The sequence below is a fragment of the Nicotiana tabacum genome, chromosome 1 (genome assembly GCF_000715075.1).
Source record: "Nicotiana tabacum cultivar K326 chromosome 1, ASM71507v2, whole genome shotgun sequence".
In the NCBI taxonomy this organism is placed as follows: Eukaryota; Viridiplantae; Streptophyta; class Magnoliopsida; order Solanales; family Solanaceae; genus Nicotiana; species Nicotiana tabacum.
The window spans coordinates 3,050,848-3,071,572 of NC_134080.1; the positions used below are offsets into that span (position 1 = coordinate 3,050,848).

General features: G+C 33.3%; 2 protein-coding genes and 1 non-coding gene across 3 annotated transcripts; 1 reads left to right on the forward strand and 2 right to left on the reverse strand.

The window, feature by feature from the left end:
* The first annotated feature begins 7,709 nt into the window (after nucleotides 1-7,709).
* TRNAC-GCA (transfer RNA cysteine (anticodon GCA)) lies at nucleotides 7,710-7,781 on the forward strand. The gene has a single exon. It is a non-coding gene; the product is annotated as a tRNA-Cys (tRNA).
* A 428-nt stretch (nucleotides 7,782-8,209) lies between these two features.
* Nucleotides 8,210-10,449, reverse strand: LOC107786584 (uncharacterized). Its single transcript, XM_016608088.2, has 2 exons — nucleotides 10,199-10,449; nucleotides 8,210-9,476 (listed from the first exon to the last, which is right to left on the reverse strand). Exons 1-2 carry the CDS (start codon nucleotides 10,322-10,324, stop codon nucleotides 8,430-8,432), a joined length of 1,173 nt encoding a protein of 390 aa, XP_016463574.1. The 5' UTR covers nucleotides 10,325-10,449; the 3' UTR covers nucleotides 8,210-8,429.
* A 4,996-nt stretch (nucleotides 10,450-15,445) lies between these two features.
* On the reverse strand, nucleotides 15,446-19,042 carry LOC107786585 (RNA polymerase II transcriptional coactivator KELP). Its single transcript, XM_016608090.2, has 3 exons — nucleotides 18,597-19,042; nucleotides 17,515-17,620; nucleotides 15,446-15,733 (listed from the first exon to the last, which is right to left on the reverse strand). Exons 1-3 carry the CDS (start codon nucleotides 18,906-18,908, stop codon nucleotides 15,642-15,644), a joined length of 510 nt encoding a protein of 169 aa, XP_016463576.1. The 5' UTR covers nucleotides 18,909-19,042; the 3' UTR covers nucleotides 15,446-15,641.
* Nucleotides 19,043-20,725: the final 1,683 nt, after the last annotated feature.

A 20,725-nucleotide genomic window follows, 5' to 3' on the forward strand; every position in this document is an offset into this window, starting at 1 on the left:
AATCAACAAGTTTAGGATAATACAAATTCTTTTATCAAATTACAAAAAAGAAGTAATAAGTCTTCCTGATAGAGAGAATGTTCATTTTGCTAATATGTTTCAATGCATCGTTGAAGTTTTTGTCAATAGATCACAATTACAATTACTCTAGAGAGGTTAATGATGTTAGGCTAGAAATCCGTGTTTTAGCCGTAATATTGCACACTAATTACTGTATTTTTATATGTGTATGAGCTTAAATGATAGTGAATTACACTTAGTACGTGTTTTATGCTTGCGGGAAGTGATCCCGAGTTCAAAATTTAATTTGGAGCTAAATCGATCAATTTAAAGCTTTAAAGTGTGAGTAAAAGCCCAATACATTAAGTCGGGATCGTGTTCGAAGGTCGTGTACCAAGTCTAGATGTCAAAAGAGGATGAAATAATTTTACTCTGAGGAATTTACACTGCCGCGCCGCAGGGCACGACGCAACAGTGTAAAACTGGTCTGACAAGAAAAGTTGATGTCCGCTGATGAAGTCCACAACCGCACCGCATGGTGCGGCGCGCCTGTGCAAATTTTATAGATCGAGAGTCCTATTTCGCGCAGGAAAATGTGTTTCATCTGAGCCCAACCCTACTTGGTATAAATACATGTAAAAACGCTATTTTGAGGACTTTTGACATATCTTAAACCTAGGGAGACTATTTTGGCAAGGAAAAGACGTTTGGAACAATTTTTGGAGGAGAGAATCATCAAGTTCTTCATTCCTTCATCTTTACTTTGTAATTTAATTATGCAAAATATTTGGGACATTGTTACTAGGAGTATGAGTAGCTAAACTCCTAATCTAGGGTTTTAATGGGACCTATTGGAGGATGATTTTCCTGTTACGTTAATATAGATTTGCCGTAGTATTTTCTCTATTTGTTAAGTAATTTAATTATGCAAAATATTTGGGAAGCTAAACTCCTAATCTAGGGTTTTGATGGAACCTATTGGAGGATAATTTTCCTGTTATGTTAATATAAATTTGCCGTAGTATTTTCTCTATTTGTTAAGTAATTTAATTATGCAAAATATTTGGGATGTTGTTACTACGAGGGATCAATACGGAAGGTTTAAAAGTGAGATTAGGAATAACGAAACCTTGGTGCGATCCGAGTGACCCGTACTTAAGGCCAACTAGCGTAGTTCGGGAGAATATGTCGAGTAAATTGTGGTAGTTACTCGGGAGAAAATTACGACACTCAGAGCGCTCATGATCGGTAGAGAAGACTTAGGTAAATTTATAGAAAACGTAGCGGAAAGGATTCCGACAATAGGGGAAATCATAGCCTTAGATCATTCTAATTCTTGTCTACAACCCGTTCGTAGTTAGTTATTAATTATTGCATTTTCATTACGTGATATTTAATTAGTAAACATCCAATTTGTTACTTAAATATTGCTGAAGATTGATTACGTGAATTTGTGCGAGTTTTGTAGGTGTGTTTAATAGGTTAATTCCCTATGGGATTCGACTTCGGACTTATTAACCGGAATATATTTGCAACGATCGCTTAGTCCTTTTTATAAGGCATAGTTGGGCGTGATCAGCTAACACATAAAAAAAAAAGTTTAGACAATAATCGACGTGTTTAAATTCTATGTAGTGTAAAAACAAATATACACAATCAAGTCAGTTGAAGGAAATAATAAGTAATTGATATACCTAGAATATATAAATAGTAAATAACCATTTATACATATTAAGTTATATTAATGTTGTACGAATTTAATATACTATCAGTATATAAAAAATGTCCTACATGCTAGGTTTTATTATAATTACAAAATCGGAGAAGAAATCCCTTACAATATGACGAATTATTGGGAGATAAATGATGAATAGCCCTTTTAACAATATATTGTATAGATGTTTCTTAAAATAATAGTAATATATATATATAAATATATATATATATATATATATATATATATATATATATATATATATATATATATATATATATATATATATATATATATATATTTATTTATATATATTATGTATATTAACGTATAGTATCATCACATATAAATAATCAATGTATAATTTTTTGTATATTTGACTAACGAATATAGTTATTTTTGGTCAATCAGTTAAATGTGTAACTTGCCCTACTTTATTCATATGACCAATCAATTTTTGTACTTTATTAAGGAAATCTATCTGATGTTAGAAAATTCTTCGAATGATCTTAAAAGGAAGAATTAATTATCATCAAAGAGAAGAAAGAATCTCCTAAAAATACATATTACTTGTGTAAAACTACCAGTACAGTAATGATAGTGTATTTGTTTGTAAATTTGGTGAAAAAAAAATGTTACTAGTATATGATTATTTGCCAGTACATAAAATTTAAATTTTTTTAATTCTGAACTTACTCTCGTTAATTTCGATATCATTTAAATTAATGGAATGTAATATACTAATCTCTCCATTAATAATTAATGGACCAAGTTCATATGTATTAGCCCGAGCATTGAGGCTGTAAACAAGTGGTAGTCACCTTCACATGGTTGGTAATTTGTGACATTTCTCAATGAGCTTTTGACATGTTAGAAACATGAGTAGACAAGATTTTAATTTTATGGGTTTTAAGTTTTAGAAGGACGATTGTAAACGCTAATAACTCAATTCTAAATCTAGTATGTATATATATTTAATGAATTTTTTAACATATATATATATTAATTGAGCAAAAGTTAGTGGATTCGATCAAAACAAACATATATGTACGTGCGTCGCACGTTAATAATGGTATGTGATGATTTAAATATTTATTTATATGAAGGAACAATAAAATTTAATTAATGAGAGAAATTTTATGTATAATAATATAAATATCATCTAAACGACGAAAAATATTATTACATTAACATAAGACATGAATTTAAAATAAAAAGACATCATTAAAATTTACACAACTGATCAATTTTGTCATGTTAGTTAGATAATTATGTATTATAGTTTAAAAGTATTTAATGTGATGATATCTTAATGAACACTTATTTGTGGATAATATTTTTTGTGTATGTTTCCTCCCAATGCTTTGATTGCTCTGCCTTAACTAAAACTCTTGTTGTCAATCTTGATATTCCTGTTGAAAGTACAACATACATTTGTTCGTGCAAGAAAATATATTGCGGCAAATATAGTCCAATATTTAGGATGTTTGTCTTCGTGCTTTATTTATTATATTTGCAAAACAGTAATATACTAAAAATTATTTTCATACAAATTAAAAAAGATATTCTTTAGTTTCAGAAGACGAAAGTTAAATTCAAGGATAAGAATATACTTAGAAGCACATTGATCAGTATCATAATTTTTGCATGTGTGACGTTATTGTCAAAACTTCTATATACCATCTGTGTGCTATTACATAAGCTATTCGGTGATCTAAGTATTTCAGTAGCATGACGGGCATATATTTCTTTAAGATAAACCTATATACAATGGAAGATCAATTTTAACTTAATCTATTATATATATGGCGACACTAACATACGTAAAAAATAATAAACTTGACAACAAATTAAACATGTATAGTTAACGGCCATTTGATATTAAAGTATTTAAGTATTCTTCTTGGTAGTAGTTATTAGTGTCATTTTCTGCTAAGTCAAAACAGAAAATATTTTATTTTTACTATAAAATTTTGCAATCAACCTTTTATTTAGTTGATCAACATATTCATTTCTACTAACTAAGATATGATATCTTTTTAATTCTATCACGCGATTTGCACCATTTGTATTTTAATCTAATGATGAAAATAGTTCTCTTATTAAATGCACTACTATTACCATTGAGATTGATAACCAAGTGTTTAGAAAGACCAAATCATCTTTTATTGGATGTTTTTTTTTCGTTTCCGACACGAAGCAAGAAGACATTGTATACTGAATCTGTTCTTACTTTATATTTCTTTGAGGCCAGAATTATAACTTTGACAAGCTAGCTTTTATAGTCTCTGCTCTTGTCGATTTTGGAAATACTGGTAGTACTTGACATAATTACCTCCCAAACCATTAATTTACCACCAAATGGTTCATTAATATCCAATATATCTCTAAAATTTATTTTGATCGTTTGACACTTAGCTATAAGTGCTTCATCCCATATTATTAATTTTGCTTTCCTTATAAATTTAGCAACATTGCTCTGCGTTGATATATTTGTAATGGTTATTTAAGTTGTTTGAAGAGGTATATCAAATCTAAAGTGAGTGGCCTCACAATAAAATCATTGTTGGTACATCACTTGCTATTATTGCTAACAATGTCATGCCTCTTGATAAGATATTTGTAAGTAATGCATAACATAGAAATATTGTTTCGATTTTGTCGGAGACATCTACAAAGAATAATCTCGTTATAGCTGAGTCGACTCTTCATAATATAGTCTTGACAGCTTGTTATTATTCAGAATTGCTTCCTAATATTTGTATAGTATTTTAATTCTTAATAATATACTAAACTTTTTACTTTCTGCTCTAACGCTCTTTTTATGGAATAAATTTATTTACCCTAAGATTTATTTTTAACTTGAATAAGAAATTTACTCATATGACGAATTTAAAAAATAATTGAATTGGATTTGTTTGCTAAATAATTAATTAAAAGATTTAATTATTTGGTTTTAAAATAAAAAAATATCTATTTTATATTGATTTAGATCTTAATATTAGTTCCTCTTGTTTATTTAATCATAATTATAATTTTATCCATCATAAATTTTATTTTCAAAGAGTAAAAAAATGACACGACATTTCACTTTACATCTTTATGTCTGTAGAATTATTAGTAGTATTGACTCTTACCAACCATTTTTTTCTTTTTCTCACACATTTATAGTCGTAAATATTTTTTTAGTTGTTGTTTAATAATTGGCTATTTTTTAATATTAAACAAAAATTAATTAAAAAGTATTATTTTTTTAGAAAAATAGTTCAAATATAATATAAAAATATATTATCTCGAGGGTATTTTTTGTTTTTCTCAATTTCAACTCTTCATGCCGTCTAGTTAGTATTACTTTTTTTTTTTTTGGTATTGAATATTATGGAGTGGTAATGTATTGCCAATATGGAGGATTCTTATGAAATTAATTTTATTAAACCTTCCTATATATTTTTAATAAGAATTTAATAGATAAAATTTTATTAATTTTAAAATCTTAAATATTAAAATTAGCATAGAAGGTATTGTAATCCAATAAATAAGTTATTGCAGTTATGTCCTTTCCCTATGAGTTCTTCCGTTTAATTTTTTAGGGCTATTTTAATATATTAATATTGTATTTATGCCTTTATAATAATATAGGCTCTCTTTTTTTAAAATGGATTTGGACAATTTAATACATTTTCAAATTAAATTAGTAATAGGGCATTATAATACGTTTTCAAATTAATTAGTAATAAGAATTTTTAAGAAGTATATTCTAAAAGCAATAAGATTACATGATTAAAGATATTTACTTGTTCAATTTTATATGAATTAGACAACCGGAAAGTAATTATACTAATATGATTCCTAAAGGTAATCATGTAAGATTCGTAACGTATAGTATTATGTCCTAAAACTAATAGGATTATAAGGCTAATATCTAGAATTCCGGTTATGTCATTTTATTATGAGTTATTATGTTTAATATTATAAGATTATTTTTTGTATACCGACATTATATTCGTATTTTTATAATAATAATAATACTATATGTGAAAAGGAACATGTAAGATTTTATATATATAAATATCCTCAAAGGTCTATTGCAAAATCTTCTCAAACACGAAGAAACAACTCGAATTTTCCATCTATGATTTTATTTCATCTTCAAAAGAGAAAATTTTCGTAAAATTTGGAGGTTGAAAAGTGGTTCTTGCATTCATTAACTATAGTATAAATGGTAAAAGATATTTCTCCAATTCCTTTTTTTACGGACAAATAGCTAGAGTTATGCGGCCATTTCACCGAAATTTTAATGGCTTCTTTTAGACTATTTGTTTAAAATTTATTTTTTTCTCTCTAAAAACATACTCAAACAAAGAGTTAGAAGCTAAGGTCTAACCGATAAGAACAAAGCTATCAAAATAATCTAGTGCAATAGAGTGATTCAAAGAGTAATGTAGGGACAACTTTTGGCTTTATAAATAATATTATTACCAAACAGAAAAAAAAATCCACAATATTTTAGACACATAGAATTAATTAAAATTATCTGTAACCTTTAGTAAATCTTTTTTTACCTTAGAAACTATCTCAGGAACTTCAAATTATTTGCAAAAAAATTATATATGTATTTTTTAGGTTTTTGGTTTAATATTTATCTCATGCAATAACGATAGTAAAAATATAAGAGAAAATTATTTTCTAAAAATTGAATCAATTTGAACCCACTGAAAGCCAACAAACACTACACGTGTAGTGGATATCAAGACCGATAAGCTATAATAAAACAACTTAGTTGATAGTTGACACGAAAATCTCTAAAGAAAATAATAAAGTTAATTAAAAATATAATAATATGAGGGAATAGTACCTTTTGAAAAGTTTGCCGATTTATGATGAAGAATGTGGAATAATGATTTCTTTTGTAGAAGTATTTGGCCCCAGTCTTTTCTAAATGGATTCATATAGTAAATTCATATCAAATTGAATTGGAAATACAGTCCAAATAGAAAAGGAAGAAAGATCAAGCTTTTAGTCTGTTGTGGCTGTTGATGTCCATAAAGAAATAGAATTATAGCCTTATATCACGAGTATTGAAAGTAGAATTTGAAGATACATAGCCAGTGATTATGCTGAAAATACTCCAGCATAAGTATACTAGAACTCCAGTATAATATATCGATCCAGTATAATATGCTGGAAGTTCATACAGAGGTGCTCCAATCTCCAGTATATTATGTGGGAACTTTCCGTGTGTTGGAGTTCCAGCATAATATGCTGGAAGTTCATACACAGGTGTATCGATCTTCAGTTTATTATGTTTGAATTTTCCGTGTTGCAGCAAAATAGTGGCTATTTTTCAATGACTTTACAAACGCTGTCTATTTTTGAATGATAAGTTCGAAAACTGACTAACCCGTGCTATTTTTACCAGTTTAGTTGGCCACTCGATTGATAATAATTAGCAGACTTTTAACTATATAAATTAATCAAAATAAAATCTCTTATATATGTGTTTACTTGAAGTACAAAAGCCTAAGGTGCATTTGAACTATCACTTTTTATAGCTTCAATAGATTAGCTAGTCATGTATATCAAGTTTTATATTTTTCATTTGGTCATATATACAGTGACGAAGCTAGGAAATTCAATAAGTGTGTTTAAATTTTAAACACTCTTTGCCAGTGGACTATGCAAAGGTATTTAAAGTCTATTTTTAATCTATAACAAATAATATTTTACCTTATACGTAATATAATTTTTCGGCGAAGGGTGTTTAGTTGACCACCCTTGGGCCAACATACGTAATATAATCTCTATATATATATATATAGAAAAAATTGACAAAAACAAAGAAAGACCTAAGTTGAATAATCAAAACTCATTGACAATAAACACACATGACGCAACCACCACATCCTAAGAAGTTAAACTCAAAACATAGCGATTCCTAATACAAATCAGGAAAATTAAAAAGGTTAATATTTGCTTTAAGCAGCTGAGGACAAAGGGGTCCTTAGCTCAGTGGTAGAGCATTTGACTGCAGATCAAGAGGTCACCGGTTCGAACCCGGTAGGGCCCTACAAGAAATGTTATTTATTTTCTTTAAACTTTTCCTTTTCTTAAAATAAACTATTATTTTGTGACTGCAATTATCAATTTGTATTTAAAAATTAATTGAATTGGAATTGCATCTCCAGCTTCAATTCCTTTCAATCCACAGCACTCGTAAACTTATTCAATGGAAAGCAGGTCAATGAATCAATCCATAAAACTGACAAAATCTAATACTCCCTCCGTTTCAATTTATGTGAATATGTTTCCTTTTTAGTCCGTACAAAAAAGAATGACCTCTTTCCTTGTTTGGAAACAATTTACCTTTACACAAAGATTTATAGCCACGCATAATATACGTGCCTCATTTTAGACCACAAGATCAAAAGTCTTCTCTCTTTTCTTAAACTCCGTGCCCAGTCAAATGAGTTCACGCAAATTGAAACGGAGGGAGTATACCTCAAAAATAAAGTATATAAATCATTCAACTGAAAACTTTACACTGAACCCAAACCATGAAAAAGTTTGTTACAAAATTATATATATGCAAAGTAATTGCATACATTCGTGTAACAATTCAGGCACCTATACTTCGTTCACAAAAAAGGAATTACATTTTTGCGTTCACTAACTTAAAATCTTATGTATGTGTACATACGAGGATACATACACTCATTCAATCGCAAATAGGGCAATGAATCAAACCATTTTCGTTACACTTTGGACATCTTTCCTTAACATCCCCATTCACAACTTTGCAACTTCCTCCACAATCAAAACATGGCACAAACCTAGCCCCTCCACACCCTTCACACCCTAACCTCCCCACACCCCTCTCTACTCTCGCCCGATTCAGTATTCTCCCCAGTCGACTCGTCTCGTTCAAGTTCACTACTTCCTCTACTCCACCAATATACCTTCCTTTAACAAACAACCTCGGCACGCTCGCGTCTTCTTCTTCTCCTAGAAGCTCTTTCAATTCCTGACGAAACTCACCGTGCAACGCCACGTCGCGCTCGTCGAAAACCACCCGGTGTGATTCCAGGATTAGCCTCACTTTGTTACAATCCTCGAATGTACGACGCACACCGCCAAGTGATGTCGTGTAGACAACCAATGAATCCTCGCCATGTGGCGGACACTTTTCGGGGTAATCACTTAAAGGGTCAAATTTTATGAAAGTTGGAACTTTCCCTTCTTTTTCTCTTTCCATTTTGTCTCTTAACAAAAATATATTCTCTTTCACTGGCTTGTACCCTTCAGATTCTATCTTTTGTTGTACATTCCCCGTATGAACCACAATTTGTGACTCATTTTTCACTGTTTTATTACCAAACTTTTGCAACTTTTTATATTCTTCATAAGTAGGCATGGACTCAGTTTTCTTCAACTCATTAGGTTTTTTTGAACCTTTGGATGAAATGTTGGATTCAAGTTCTTCAAGGGTATGAAAGGAAAAGCTTTTTCTTGGAAGTCTCCTTTTAGGGGAAGCGCCGCCATCTTCGGCGGCTGGCGGCGGCGGCGGCGCGGGGAGTGCGAGGAGAGGTTTTTTAGGTGATTTTAGTGGTGGAGGATTTTGTAGGGTTGGTTTAATATCTTCTAAAGCTTTGCTAACTTCATCCCATGAACGAGGATTCTCATCAATATTTGCATTGAATTTTGCAAGAATTGGTTGTGGTATTATTGCAAGTTGTTTCTCTTCTTGTTCCTCCTCATCTTCTACCTATTGAAACGTAAATTTATCACGTCAAATCATCAAGAAAAAATAAAAAATACGGATGCAACCTACAATTGCAAATTTGCTTTTCCATAATTATCAAACCAAAACATATGAATTCAAAAAGGTTTATCATAGATATCCGTTGAGTGACCTCATAGCAGTGTCGAAGCTAAGAATTTTTTCAAGGGTGTTCAAATTTAAAAGAAGTGAAAAACATTTCCGATAAAGGGTGTTCAATATGTGTTATATACCTCTAAAACGTAATATTGTACCTAAATATGTTGCTTAATTTTTCGACGAAGGGTGGTCAAGTGACCCCTTATGACCATGTGCCCATGCCTCATAGTATAAAAAATTCTTTAACTGACGATATATAAAACTTAAACTCATTTTAAAACTTCTCTATTTTCCAAACATGAGATATCAAGAAAACAATTATTTGTATAATTGCACTAGTTTCTTCTTTCCTATTTAGCCCGCCACAATTGAGAAATTATTTAGTTTCTAAATAGAGTTTTAAAAAAAAATGCACTTCAACATAAAAACCATATTTTTAAAAACAATTGGAAATGGAAGGGACATTGAATAGCATCAAAAGATTTTTTTCGTTAAGTGAACTTAATTAGAAATTACGTCAGGATATCTATACATAAAAATTTATACTTTGTGAGGTATTATCGACTCATTTAACATTGAATCTTAGTTTAATTTATGCCAAACAGTACCTTGTTATTGCCCGCTTTGAGCCAAGGCTCTTCGATAGAGTTGATATCAAAGACGGCGAAGCTCGTCGGCGGTGGACGGTAGACGTCGACGGTAGCCTCTATTCTTTTCGATGAGGCGCAACCCATAATTCGATAAGTTTTATTCTGAGTTCAACGAAATGTGAATTTAGTTTTTCTGAGTTATGACTTATGCTAAGCAACTATTACATGGATATAGTCATATAGGTAAGTCTTAGCCTTAAAAATTATATGTGGTGTTTGGTATTGCCAATTGGTATTGAGACAACCAATTGAGGATTTAGCCAAGATTTTGGTCGTATGGATATTGAGATGACACGTGGCATTTTAATTTTTTTTTCTCTTTTTATTCTTTATCTGTTTTTCTTAACCAGGAGAAAAATGGAATTAAATAAAGGATGGACATAACTTCATTTAAGACCAAAGTCGTTATCTCATTTTATGCCGTGCCTTATTTTTCTTAGTTTTATCCCATATCCTTGTTTAGGGAATAATATAGATTTAAATTATGAAATAATGCTTTATTTAGAAACAATATAATAAAACGTTTTACAAATTTTATTTAGTAACAATATAAAAAGTTTTACAAGTTTTGTGCAAATTGAACGACTCCAACACTAATCCACTCAGATTATCATCTATGTTAACTAACATTTACCAGTAGTTGGTTTATAACTCACTCAACTTTCTCAAATTTCACTCCCCTTATTTAATTTATGTAAACTTATTTAATTGGGCACAGAGTTTAAAAAAAAAAAGAAAACTTTTAAATTTGTGGCACAAAATAAGGCACATCTATTGTAAAGTAATCTGCTTTCAAATATATTTATTTATTTATTTATTTATTATTAGTATTATTATATAATCGTGGTGTTCGGGCCAGCTTGTGCGCACCTAGATTAATTCCACGGGATACGTGCCACCTCCCACCAGCGGGTATCAGGTAACTCTATCCACCAAGGTTTGGATAGATGGGAAGAAATCACCTAGAGTTTTTTGTCTCCGCCGGAATTTGAGCATGAGACCTCATGGTTCTCACACATTTCATTGACCACTAAGCCACACCCTTGGGTGCAAGTGCTTTCAAACACCTGCCATCTCCCATCAGCAACAGGTACCAGATAACTCTATCCACCAAGGTTTTGATAAATGAGAAGAAATCACCTAGTATTTTTTATCTCCGCTGAGATTTGAACCTGATACCTCATGATTCTCATCCACTTTATTGACCACTAAGCCACACCTTTAAGTGTAACTGCTTCCAAATATGAAATGAGGCCCTTCTTTTTGGGCAAATTAAAAAGGAAATCGGTTCATACAAATACAAAATTAGGGACTAAAATTTTTAGACATGTCCCAAAATGGATACAGCTCATGTATCATTGTCAAAGAGGTAGATAGAGTGGGTACTAAAGGCTGCTAAATTTGGGATGTGGTAATCAGAGACACAAGAGGGCCATTCCTTTATAATGGTACTTGGATTTTATTGGCTTGGAACATAGCACGTACCCACTAATATACTCTGTTTAGTGTCATTTAGACCACATGATAGAAAATGCCAAAGTTTGTGTATGACCTACTTTATTTTCTTTCATCAATATCAACCAGAAATATTACTAATCCATAGGATTAATGGTTTGAAATTATGTATAATGAGACGCTGTTACCATCGTATATAACCCTCACCTCTATTACAACACGTAAATGGCTATCGTAACTCTTACAATCCATGGACATTCTTATATATGGTCATAGATTTTTGCTTGGCAAAAATTAGGAGAACCTCGGGCAGCAAATTTTATGTTACTCCCTCCAGCTCGATGATTCGGAGTATGAGGGTCAAACAGGGGCGGAGCTACGTACTAAATTTAGGTGCTTCAGCACCCATTAAACTTTACACAGCATAGGTATAGTTATATAAGAAATTTGAGGTATCTGATATAAAAGGAAAAGAAAGCACCTACCAACCAAAAAATTAAGTAGTTACTACACATCAGGAAAAATTAAGCACCCACAAACATAAAATCCTGGATCCGCCACTGGGGTCAAACTATAAAAATTTCAATGTGAATTTAGATGGTTGACAGTAATTTGACTTTCTAAATAATAACTGCATCAAATAAAGTGGGACATAGAGTAAATGATAAATAGTCGTACTAGCTATAAGTTGGGTAGTCAAGTGCGTCGATTAATATTTGTACGGGCTACTAATAGTTAGGTGAAGAAAAACAACTTCTCCATTGAACCACGCCTCAAGTATAGGCCATTTTAGTCCTAGTCGTAAATTATCCATGGGCCAAATAATTTTAATTAGGCAATATAGTATTATCTATATACGGTCAAAATCGAACTTGCCCTTTTGTGACTAATCGAGACCGAAATATGAAAGGCCAAAGTTCAACCTCGTGTTATATCGAACCATGGTGCAAAGTTAGATTGACGAGCTCGTGACCCAGAGACCGATCAAGATCGAGATTGACCAAGATCGAGATCGAGTAAGAAAGAGATCGAGGGAAGCTTACCGAGCCAAATAACAGAAAGCCGAAATATTCGCAATCGGGCGAGGATCACGCAGAAATCCTGTCACGTATCAAGAAGAGGCCGATTAATTAGCTAATCATGAGATTTTTTACCTCATATAGAATTGTATCAAGAGTAGAACTCCCTTACTATATAAAGGGAGTCTGATCATTTGTAAAAACATCATATTCACGCAATACAAAGCAATATACTGTCGTTTTCTAGCTTTCATTATCTTGTTATTCTGTTCATAATTCAATTGAAATATCTTTTGGTTCAAGGGTGACTGAACTCGAGGGCCAAGGTTATTCAATTTGTGTCGTTTGCATTTACTCTTTTATCATCAATTTCAATACGAATTTATTTTTCTTAATTTATACCAAATCATATCATGTGTCCTTTAAACCGCGTATAAATTCAATTGTTATCCGATTTTAGGGTAAACAATACCTTAGGGGAAGAGACTAGCTAGATGAAGTAAAAGATACATGGAAAGTCAAGGAAGTGGATTTAAGAAGCAATCTTTAGACTTTCCGAAATCCAGCTACCTATTATAATTAGATAACATCAACAATTAATAGCTGACGTTCTCCACAAAGCAAATAGCTCCTGAACAAGAATTGCAGAAGAAAACTGAAGAGAAGAATAGAGAAGGAACGAGATGATATTATTTTTGATAATCCCCAACGATACAAGATTTCCCTATTTTATAGGCATCAACTTCCAACCGAGAGGTTGTGAGTTCGAGTCTCCCCAAGAGCAAGGTGGAATGTTCTTGGAGGGAAGGATGCCGGGGATCTATTTGGAAACAGTCTCTCTACCCTAGGGTAGGGGTAAGGTCTGCGTACAGACTACCCTCCCCAGACCTCACCAAGTGGGATTATACTGGGTTGTTGTTGTTGTTACTCTCCTAACTGAAAGTGCGACAGAAACCGGCAACTCCCCTAGCCCCTAAACCCTTTTCAACTAATTACATTTCATAATAAATGACAAATATACCCTTATACTAACAAACTAACTTCTTGACTCTATTAACTCTCTGAATTGGCATATAACACAATAACGGGGACCGGTGTCGATCTTCATTATCAAACAAGCCGCTTCAAGTTATATATGTATGAATCTAGCAGTCAAAGTTGGTGTGAAGCAAAAAAATATAGGTGAAAATGTGTTGTTTTTGGGACTAAACGCAATTTCAATAACATCTAGTTATCTTCCTTCTTGTGAATATTATAAAGGAAACCGTATCTACTTTACTCTGATGATAAGCAACCTCCACTTCCAACCAAGAGGTTGTGAGTTTGAGTCTTCCCAAGAGCAAGGTGGGAAGTTCTGGGAGGGAAGGATGTCGGGGGTCTATTTAGAAACAGCCTCTTCTGCGTATACACTACTCTCCCCAGACCTCACTAAATGAGATTATACTGGGTTGTTGTTGTTGTATCTACTTGGATGATTATATCGAGGGTCATAAGGTTGGTGGTAAAGGAGGTTATGACATTGGTTTCTATGACTTGGATAGTAGACATATAGAGTTGTGGCGATACAATAATAACACCAAATACTGGCGGTGGCTGTGGCCAACACCAATTTGGTACATATACAACCCTGAAGATTTCATTAAGGAGTAGTCATGGGCCTTTGACAAGGATGAAGATGGAATAAGAAAGGTTGGTTTACTAAATATATATTTTTTTCCACGCAATTAATGTCATATACCCAAGTTTTACTCTGTTATGTATGAATATTGTTTTTCATTTTCTTTATTATATAAACCAGTTTGTTTTAGAATTTATCAATTTGTTAGTTTACCTTTTGGATTTGGCTTTTTTCCTGTACTCGACTTTGCTAGAAAATTTTGGCTGGAACGATCTAATTGTGCTTTTGTGTGGGACTTGAACATTTCTCAAAAGGAGTAGAATGTGAGCAAAATGAATACTGCTACTATTACTACTAGAACAGTATAAGAAATGCTACTGTACATTCTAGGCTAGTAGCAAAATGAATACCGCTACTAGTACAATAACAAGCTAAAATGTTCAAGTCCCACACAAGCACAATTAGATCGTTCCAGCCAAAACAATAATTTCAAAACTATTCGTTTTAGCTTGTTGGAAGCATAAATGAATACTGCTACTATTACTACTAATTCCATTTTTGTTCTTTTGCTTTTGCTAAGATTGTGATAGATAAAACTCCAATGAGTACTAGACTGCCACAGGCTTAAAACTGTATGATATTAGTGAGAATGATATCTGAGGGCAAGTGCACAGACAGTCATTCTCAGGGCAAGTGCACAAACAGCCCTACTTCAGGACAATTCGGTACATTTTTTACCTGAAAAATTGAGTTGAAAAACTCATATCCGATATGCACCGGCTAATTCTTAAATAACAATCCTTTAGAGTGACTACCTGGTGTCTTGAATTTTAAACTAAAATCTTAATTTCAGGACATTTAAGTATATTTATATCCTAAAAATTTGAACTGAAAAACTGAAATCCAAACGCACTAGCTAATTCTTAAATAGCAACCCTTAGAGTGGCTACCTCGTGTAAACAGTGTCAGATGTTCACAATGTTTTGCTTATGGTCTAACTAATAGCCAGGTGACCAAGACCAACTTAACACCATTGAGCCACGTCTCAAGTATAGGTCATTTTAGGCATGTCTTGATTAGCCTTTGGCCAAATAATTTTAGTTAGGCAATATATGGGCACAGACTAGTTAGATAAAGGAATTTAAGAAAATTTCTTTAGTCTTTCCAAAATCTAGCTACTTCTTATAATCAGATAACATCTATATACCCAAAAAAGCAGGCGTAATGCTAAAAAATAAGTCTCCTACTGTTCAAGTACTTTAGATATTACAATCTACTACTGCATGTTACGGAAAAAGGAGGAAATAAACTAACACCTTGACTCCATTTTCTTGATAGCTTTCTCAACTGCAGGAATATTCTTGTTGAATGTTGCCCATTGCTCAGCTGTCAAGCTTATGCCTGCAGGGAATACCATAACTAGTATCAGAAATGGTCCTTTTTTTTCCTTTTGCAATTTTACCTGGATGAAATCAGGATATTTACATAATGAAATTTTAGAAAAGCCAAGGGAAGAAAGAAGAATATTGCTGCAGTGTCACCACCTATATTGCAGGTACAAGGACCATATAGTGAACTTATAGGGGAAAGACATCTATAGAGCAGCATAAACTTAGCCTTATGATGGAACTGGCACTTGTTAGAGTCGAATGAAGATAAAACATCTACTTCTATCAAAAAGCCTTTTTTTAAGCATCCTCAACAAATCATCAGTACCATCGTCATCCGTTTCTTTTGCTTCTAAACTCAGATCGCTCATTGGCTAAGTTTAACACCTCTAATGATTCAGAAGAAGACAAGAAAAACAAAGCAGAATGCTACACTAGCAGTTATAGTGTACATTCATGATTCAATAGAAAGACCAGAAAGCAAAATATCCAGGCGGTCTTATAGTGGCCCATTGAGTCCAACATTGAGCTGAAAAAAATCTTTGCAGAAATTAGTGTAAATGTTTTTCTTTTGTTGGGGGAGGGGGTGTCAGAACCACTTATTGAATGCTCTAAACATAAGCCGGTCTAAGAACTCATAAGCTGAGGTTCTCTATAAAGCAAATGAATCAAGAAAAAATAAAGGAGAAATGTTAGGAGCCTTCTTTTCTTGCTCTCAAACATCTGATCTTCTTATCGTGCTCATTTGCAACATGATACACTTCGACATATTCATGCTATGTTGGTGGGACCACTATAAATTCCGGATGACGTAAAAAGCGGGGTTGAATAACATATGGATAGAGGTATGCAGGGGTGCCAAAAACCTCCACTGCAGAAGGTGGCGCACTTGTTTTAAGATGGACAAAGACAGATAAAATTACAAATAATATCTAGTAGATGGGAAACCAACGAAAATCAAATATTAACAAGGTAACTTTGGAAACCACTGAAAAGCCTGGAAAACACTAGAAAGTACAGCCATTGACTTGGAAATAAACAGCTCAAAGATCAGAGTGTAGATAGCTTTCGTGACACTCCTCGTACAATACTCTCTGGTGGAGGTTTAAAATCAGCAATAAGGCAAGAAATGCTCATTCAAAAAATTAAATTCTTTATTGCTTACCCAAGCAATAGGGCAACCGAAGTGCTTATACAGAAACCTTCAAATTGTTTATTGACCACAAAGCAATAGGGCAAGAAGAGCTTATATTATAAGAACCTAAATGCTTTACTTAATTTTTATGTTCTCTCGACCTCTTTAAGTGATCGCAGTAGACAGCTAATAAAATCATGTATAAGCTAATTAGATATTTTGTCGGGGTAAGGGCGTAAGAGTGCACACAGATTATGGTGGTACAATAAGCTAATAATTCCTCTAAGAGATAGACTTGAAAAAAATCAGGCAATAAGAAAGGAAGCAAGAAGGCAGCAAGAGATAAAACTCTTCCGTCAAGTTTTTCCTACTCCACAAAACCTAGGACATAAAATACGGAGCAGCCTTAAGATGGATAACAAATAACTACAGATTTTAAGCAAAGAAAGGAAATATACTTTTTCTCCTCGTAGCAATTCAAACTATGAGCATAGTGCGATTTAATTCCTCCATGCAAACAAGAATTGAAAAAAAATTTGGACAGAGACTTCATTTCTAGTTATAGCAATCACCTAAGCTTATTTCAAATGAGAAAACATGCAAACATGTGTATAAACAATGCATACATGTAATAAACAATCTAATAAAGATAGTATTACCTTTAGAAGTAGGTAACTCCTTGCCATCTTTGTTGTAGTACTCTCTTATCGACACCAGAGTTTTTCCCCTAAACTCAGTAATTGTCACTCTTCTCTTATGTGACAACTACATGGAATGTCCAAAAAAGAAACATCAGGAACATCAACTCAGCAACAATAAAACAACATGAAACAAGGAACATTTCACATCACAAATGATTTTTAAGACCTAATAACTAGTACTGTAATGACTGAGTTCCAAGTACTAGTATCAACATCTAAATTTCAGTATGAATGCAAACAAAGATTTTTCAAGTGCTTAATTAAAGTTAGATACCAGAAACTACATATCACAATTCCCTTAAGCCTATAGTTAAACTACTATAACATTTTAAAAATTATAATCAAAGAAAAAACTGTTTAATTCCAAAAATAGTACTACCTATGTTACAACTTATATGACATTATTCCTTATTAGTCATTCCAAAAGAAAGAAAAACACATTTCTACATTTGAAAATTGTGAGAATGCATGGGAGAAAAATCTATTATTAACAATGATACAATAAGTCTTATATATAATACATACTCTACTCCTACTACATATGAGACTATGACATATTCTACTCCTACTACATATGGGACTAGGACATATTATACTCCTACTACATATGTGACCAGGCATACTTACACATAACTATCTAACAAAAATAATTAACTTTACACTTCCCATTTTACTATTAATGGGAAGTTTTTATAGCCCACACAAAAATGTTGTATTCCCGCCGTCCCATTTTATGTAATGCACTTTGAATAGACACATATTTTAAGGAAAAAAATTTGTGAATGTATGACCTAAAACAAACTATAGATATTTGTTTGGCTATATCTCAAAGTTTAATCATTACTAAAACAGACTAAAAAGAAAAGTGCATCATTCTTCTAATACCACAAGCTTCAAAAGTTCTATTTTTTTTCCTTAAAATTCAAGCTATGCCATATAAGTTGGAAAAGCAGGAAAAATTTCATTCTTTTTGCTACAGAGAGAGGATTTCAAAACACATAACAAAAAATTACATAATTACAGCAGTTGAGAGAACTTACTCGGCAAACGATGAGATCGCCGTCGTCATCGTACTCTTTATCACCGGCGCCACTGCTTTTCTTTTTATCGTCCTCTTCCTCCTCCTCCTCTTCTTCTTCTTCCTCATTTGCCTCCGCTTTAGCTTGTTCTTCGGCGAGGAACTTCTCCACGACTTGCCGTACAAATGCCTTTCGGATCGGGTCGGATAGTTCAAGCCCTAGTTTTTCGGAGGCCATTTTTCGGATTTTGAGCTCCGTAACTTCGTCCAGGTTACAGGATTTCAGGATTTCCAGTACTGTTTCTTCGATTTTGTTCGAAGTTTCTGAATCCATTTCTAAGAATGTTCTGGAATTTCAAAAGGTTGCAGAGATTTTGCAGCGGTGGATTTTAGCTCAATTTGGGAAGTAGTTGGAAAGACACTGTATTTAGGTTTTTATGTCGCTTCGTTTCACTTCTCGAGGGTTTCTAATTTTCTCTGTTTTATTTGTCGCGCTTTCAGAGTAAAATTTAAAATTAAATTAATATGTTACCAAATATGGTCTATAATATGTTCACTCTACACTTGGAAGTAGGCCATGAATGTCTCAATCTTGTTTACATTTGTTTTTATAGTAGACTCACTCTACCGAGGGGCAACAAACCGCTTTTGGGGGCGAGAGTGCTTGGTCGTTGGGGTTTCCTTCTGTCTTCAAATGCAGGAAGGGTAGATATTCGGTTTGATGAGGATAGTTGTGTTCATTGTTGAGTGATCGCTCGTTATCTGGTTGGAAAAGATGGTCCGGAAGCTTCCTTAACTTATATAACATATAGTCTTAACTGTCACGACCCAAACTGAAGGGCCATGACTAGCACCCGACCACACTTGCCGAGCACCAACGTACATTTCATCTAACCTTCATTATTATCTTTTAAGGCTGACGAGATCAATATAAATGGTAGACCTAGATCATGGACAACCAGCAATAAAATATGACGGCATGAACATACATAGCAGGGGATGACCAGACAATCAAGAAACTACGTATAAGGTATGAGCTACCACGCTACTATGAAAGACTATACAACAAAAACTAGCCGACAAGACATACCAAACTGTACATGAGCCGACACCAGTCTATGAGCCTCTAAAATAACATAAGTGTTGCAACATAGCCGGAACAGGGCCCCGACATACCCATAATGTCTATAACAAAAATTGCATACCAAGACCAAGGCAAGTCCGGAGAAGGGATCTCGCCAATCACCGCTGAACTGGACAGTCTACTGTGGTGGGGAGCTGCACCTGCCTGTCTATCAGGACCTGCAGCACGACATGCAGCGTCCACAAATAAAAGGACGTCAGTACGAATAAAGTACTGAGTATGTAAGGCAAGGAACCATAAATACGATCAGTAATGTAAGCAAGGATAGAGAATATACAACCTGTAACATCTTAGTACCTCTGAGGGCTACTTACATGAAATGCATGATACATATGTATAAATACATAAACCTTTAAAGCATTCGCCTCTGTGGGCATCATCATCATCATATCGTACCCGGCCATAATAGGCTCGGTAGAATCGTACCCGGCCACGTGGAGCTCGGTAAAACCCAACTGATCAGTGGTTGCACAATAGGTGCCGTACCCGGCCAACTATAGTGTGGCTCGGTAGAGTAAAATAGATACATATATATAATGCATGCTCGACTCATGGAATCACATTCTAAACCTTTCGGAGTGACGTAAGGTCGGTATCCTCTGTACACGTTATTAGGACTAACTCTTCACTATGAACCTTATAAGAATCAGGAAGTACCAACAACATTGATAACATAAGACTAAGAGAAGCAACATTAACATCAATCGTTCCATAAGAGGGAAAACAATGTAAGTACTGCTAGCTTCTAAGAGTAGAGTATCTTGGAAGATCGTTCATTACATTATGTACAATCGGAGTCGTGCAAAAGAAGGAAAGGGATAGCCTCACATACCTTGTATATACTGCCCCCATCTCAAGCTATGCAATTGTCAAAACTCCTTAGTCTATAATAAGAGAAACGATACTATCGTTATCATTTAAGCGTCATAACTATTATGTATCGACCACAACCTATTTTACGATGAAACGGACAGCACCTCCCCTATATATATGACCTCACACCATTC

Coding starts and splice junctions, on each gene's coding strand:
- LOC107786584 (XM_016608088.2), bottom strand. CDS start 10,324: ATGGGTTGCGCCTCATCGAAAAGAATAGAGGCTACCGTCGACGTCTAC. Junction 9,477..10,198: donor TCAAAGCGGGCAATAACAAG/GTACTGTTTGGC, acceptor ACGTTTCAATAG/GTAGAAGATGAGGAGGAACA.
- LOC107786585 (XM_016608090.2), bottom strand. CDS start 18,908: ATGGATTCAGAAACTTCGAACAAAATCGAAGAAACAGTACTGGAAATC. Junction 17,621..18,596: donor GCGATCTCATCGTTTGCCGA/GTAAGTTCTCTC, acceptor CATTCCATGTAG/TTGTCACATAAGAGAAGAGT. Junction 15,734..17,514: donor GGAGTTACCTACTTCTAAAG/GTAATACTATCT, acceptor TATTCCCTGCAG/GCATAAGCTTGACAGCTGAG.